The 5,025-nt window shown below is 32.6% G+C and overlaps 1 protein-coding gene across 1 annotated transcript; it reads right to left on the reverse strand.

Annotated features, from left to right (window-relative positions):
* Positions 1-2,424: 2,424 nt before the first annotated feature.
* LOC145010987 (putative galacturonosyltransferase-like 9) lies at positions 2,425-3,788 on the reverse strand. The gene has a single exon (XM_078969588.1). The coding sequence runs from the start codon at positions 3,715-3,717 to the stop codon at positions 2,629-2,631; it is 1,089 nt and encodes a 362-aa protein (XP_078825714.1). The 5' UTR covers positions 3,718-3,788; the 3' UTR covers positions 2,425-2,628.
* Positions 3,789-5,025: the final 1,237 nt, after the last annotated feature.

Here is a 5,025-nt window from a genome sequence, read left to right on the forward strand (position 1 = left end):
AATATAAAGAATGGTTTGCTAACTGTCATAAACCATAAAAACGCACCAATAAAATACTATCCTGAAATATTTGAAGTCATGTTTTCTTTAACAAAATCAGAAAATGATAAGATGGTGAATTTTGCTAACAAATAAAAAACAGCAAAATTTGTTGAGAAATTTAGATAGCGCAAAATGAAAAGCATTTTTTAACAAAAAAATGTCTTATAACATAACTGTAATACGCTTACGTTGTACGGATTTTCATATTTGATGACAAATTTAGACAATCAAAAGCGGAAAACATGTTTTAACAAAAAGATGTCTTATAACATAACCATAATATTGTGTACGGATGTTCATAGTACATACTATGATTTTCGTAGTTCACTAGACATGCCAATACATGTTTTTTTTTTCTAGAAAGAATAAGCTTTTGACCAATTTTCACAGGTCCACTGCCGCTAGCAAAAATCTTAATTTTCGCAGGTGCATGCGATTTCCGCAGATGGTGACTTACAAAATTTATGACTATTTCGGTACATTTGCTAATCGTTGACTACTTTTTAGAAATAATATGTAAGACTAACCTAATTTATCATTTTCTCTTGAATATTTTGAAATTTGATTAAGTCCGATAACTCAGTATTTTTAATAATTATTCATCGACATCACATTTTTACATTATTATAGTAGAAATACATAGAAAATTAATTACGGGAGTAAATATTTTGTATATTAACGTCTATATAATAGTTTATAGATAATGCTTAACCCTGAAAGCTAAACTCACGATTATAAGTTAGCTTAACTATATATAAATACGTGTACAAACTTAAATTTGTTCTTGATAGGCATTTAGGATAAGAAGATATACATATTTAGGGTACGCCAAATATTGTTTTGCACAATCTTGTTCTTGATATGTATTTAGGATCATAAGATATACCCCAAATGCGTATAAATTTATAAACATCTTGTATTTCTTAAAATGTTTCATTTTATTGATATAAATAAATAAACAAATTAATAGGTAAATTTGAATCTCTTTTGACCAGTTTCATTGGTACATGAGTAGTCAATTGCTTGAAGCTTAAGGATCACAAGTCATGGACCATTACTAATGGTGGTGGTATGGGGGAATGCATATCTATAAGTCAATGGTCATCGGGAAAACTTAATCGAAATGCAATTTCCATGACAAGTCCTTGTAAAGTAAGTTTTTTTTTTTAATACTTTCCATTGAATTAATTTATGTAAAGCATATAAAACGAGTTGAATATGCTTCACCAAAGTAAATGGAATGAAACATGCATTTTAATTTATATACCATTTTTATATTTAGTTATTATGATATAATAAAAGTTTTTATATTTAGTTATAGTACACCTAACAATCGTGTCGTGTTCAGGTAGGCGGGTCAAAATAAATCAACCCAAACATAACTCATTTAAATATACATGTTACGGGTTGACAGGTCGCGGGTTGACGGGTTTGAAACATAAACCTATATATGACCCGTCAACCCATTTATTTATACAGCTTCACAGGTTGGCGAGTTCGTAGATCAGATTTGGGTTTGTGGATCAGATTTCATAAATAAAATTAACAATTAAATATGAATAAATTCTTGATGGTTGATACAAACATATCCGAATTTTAAACACTTAAATCTTAAACATCCAAATGAAAATTAAAAACATTTATGGAAACATGTTCAAACTAAACATTAATACAAATATAGATAATTCAAATGCTAAAGTAACAACCACAATTTCTATTTTTTTCTCCTAAAAAAACAAAATCAATTCTCCAATATGATTTCGATCCCTGATTTCAATCACAGAGTAACAGAGGGGAGAGTGAGACTGTGGAAGACTGGAAGTCTGGAAGAGGGAGATACACTCGTATGTGATTTGAAATTTAGATTATTATTTAGTAAAAATGGGCAAAATGGTTACAGACTTAGCCTTATAGGTTACGACTTACGACCTTAGATCATCCACCACGAGTTAAAATGTCAAAACAATTAAATCGTCTATGAATCAATACTATATATTATATAATACTTATTAAATATTAATACTTGATACATAAATATATTTAAAAATAAAATAACTTTTTTTATTAAAAATAAAACGGGTTGGCGGGCCAACCCGTTTATTTTTTAAAAAAACTCATATATAACCCGTTTAATAAACGGATTGGCGGGTTAAAAAACTCAATCCAAACTCATTTATTTTGTGTCATGTTACGGATTGTATCGAGAATTGTTGGTCCTAAGTTAACCAAACCGTATTTGTTATATTAGTTCTCCACTACAATTAACAAACAAAATCTCTTGAAAAAACATATTATTTCCAAAAGTAATATTACAACATAATATCAACAAATAATCCAAAAATGTCAAACTCCAAATTTTGTAACGACATATTACAAAAGAAATAGACCTCCCAAATCCCAATTTTATTTCCAATAAAAAAGTCACACATTGTATGTATTTCTGTACACAGCTTTCAAAGAATCTCTGAATCGACATGTTCACCAAAAACTACAACAAAATGATAAAGTATAAACCAAAAGATTCTATTTTTTTTTTTTTTTCTTTTCTTAATGAAATTAAATTAAATAATTAGAGTTATCAATTATTCAATCCAACGGTTGATATTGATTCTTATGCTGATGAAGATCGTACGGCTGCCAGAGATAATCCAATGGACAAGGTCTCCTTTCATCGAGTCTGACCCACGGCTTCCCTTTGCCACTCCAATGAAGCAAGCTCACCGGACCGGAATGCAGCGACCGACAGCTGCCTTTCACGTTATCTCCGCCGAGTCCGTGTTGGTTCCAGCGGTGGTGAATCGGCTCAATGTTACCGGCGAACACCAGTAGAAACGGCGGCAAGGAACCCAAGTCGTAAATCCTTTTTTTTCTTTGCAATTCCATCCAGTTTTCGATTCTCCGGCGATAGTTCCCAGCTCTCCATTTCACCATATCCATTACCATCACACCGGTGTTGAAATAACATGGATTCTTCGATGCGAATACCCGAGACATTAACGGGTCGGACCAGAACGTTTCTGTGAAGTATTTCGTGAAATTCGCGTGGCAATACTCCGGAGCTCCGATCACACGGTTGTTCTGCAAAGTGATGCTCCATAGCTTGTTAATGTCGTCGACCAAAACGACATCGGAGTCGAGGTAGATAACCCGTTCGACAGTCGGGTCGAGAATTTCGCCCAGATAGTTTCGGGCGTAGTTTAACGGGTTCTCGAGAGCGACCCGGATCGACGACGATATCAGATTGATCACTGTGTCTTCCCGGAAAATGTAGACTTTGAAGTTGAGAGACGGGAACGTATTCCGGACAATCCGAGTTAAGACCCGTGGACTCGCTCGGTCGAACTCGGCGGCGATGATGTGGAAAAACACGTTTTCTGGGCAAGAAGCGTGGCGGAGAACGGAGTGGATGGCGGCGACTGAGCCACGAAGGTACTCGGAATCGAGTGTCATTGCGATGTGGATAGTATTGTTTGAGCATTCGACTCCGTTACGATACTCCGGCGCTTCCGTGAAGCCAATCAAATCCGTTCCGAGCTGAGTCAAGATTTCTCCGTTCACCGGAAAAGAACGAATTCCAAAGCACACCAACGGGAGAGAGAGAAACAAAAAGCCAGCGACGACGGCGAGCACCACATCGCCGTTTGACGGCTTCCCGTGAAGCCGATTTCTACCCATCTCCGTTGGTTAATGGATCATGTACATCAATGGAGTCTCTCTCTCTCTCTCTTCTCTCTCTCGCGATGACTTTCTTAGAATATATATACAGGGTTTAAAGATAGGAGGCAGCGCGTGTAGTTTTCGTTTACTCACGCGCCGTTGCATTACACGCGCTGGTTAGGTTAATATGCTTTTATGATAAAATGACATAGTTGGTAGTTTATGTACAGGTATTTTTTTTTTCCCTAAAACGATAATTACTAAAATATATAAAGTTTCTATAATTATCTTTATTTTTTTATTAATTATATATATAATTTTAAATTTAAATTTTTTAATTGATGAAAATGTCAATTTTAAGATAAAAAACAATAAAGAGCAATAAGAAAAATGATATTTCATGAGCATTTTTAGCTTATATATAGAAAACAAATTACTTTGAGTTATTAAAAAGATTAATAAAAATAGGTCAAGGTGGATGTATGTGTGAAAGTTGACCCAATGTATTTAATTTTTACGTCTTTTAACCCATTTTAGGTTTTACAAAATCAGTACTTTTTTGACCCCTCGAATAGCCGGTCCATTTTTGTTATATCTAAGAGTTAATGCCTTTAATAGTTTTTTATTTACTATAACTATTTCCTTCTATCTTTGATAAACTATATACTTTTTTACCATATTCAACAATATATACAGATATTGGAAACGGATTAATTTAACGTTTTTCCTTAATGAGATTTGAAAGTAACGAAATGTTGAACGGATTAACTTGGATTACATTTCTTTCATATTCGTTGAGCACAATAACTTTTAGAAGCATCATCAACGTTAGAATTTATGATTCCTATGTAGATAATGATAAGTTATTGTTAAAAATAAGAAATTTCAGAAAATTTTCCAAACAAATACTAAATGACAATTAAAAACCAAAATCATAATCCCCAAGGATAGTTGTCGTAGTCTGAGAATTACTAAGCAACGGCAAGCTTTAATTTATTGAAAGGATCATAAATTTAATATTTGGAAATTCAAGTATAAACTTGTGTTATTGTAAATTTTAAAATGCTAAGAGGTTGAGGTTGTAACAACACATCAAGAAATAACATTTTATAATATGTAAACAAAAAACGTTGATCTTAATTTTCGTATTTAATCATAATTTATTATTCTGAAAAAAAAAAGGATATATAACAGCATTTGCAATTGCCGATGAGATGTATAATATTTTTTTGCTCTTTTACGTCACTTTTTTTTATTAATTTTAACAAAACAAATAGCTATTAACTTAAATTCTTCAATATCCTTGAGCAATTGAGCTATTAACTA

Source organism: Lactuca saligna, chromosome 8 (genome assembly GCF_052625555.1).
Source record: "Lactuca saligna cultivar CGN05327 chromosome 8, ASM5262555v1, whole genome shotgun sequence".
NCBI lineage: Eukaryota > Viridiplantae > Streptophyta > Magnoliopsida > Asterales > Asteraceae > Lactuca > Lactuca saligna.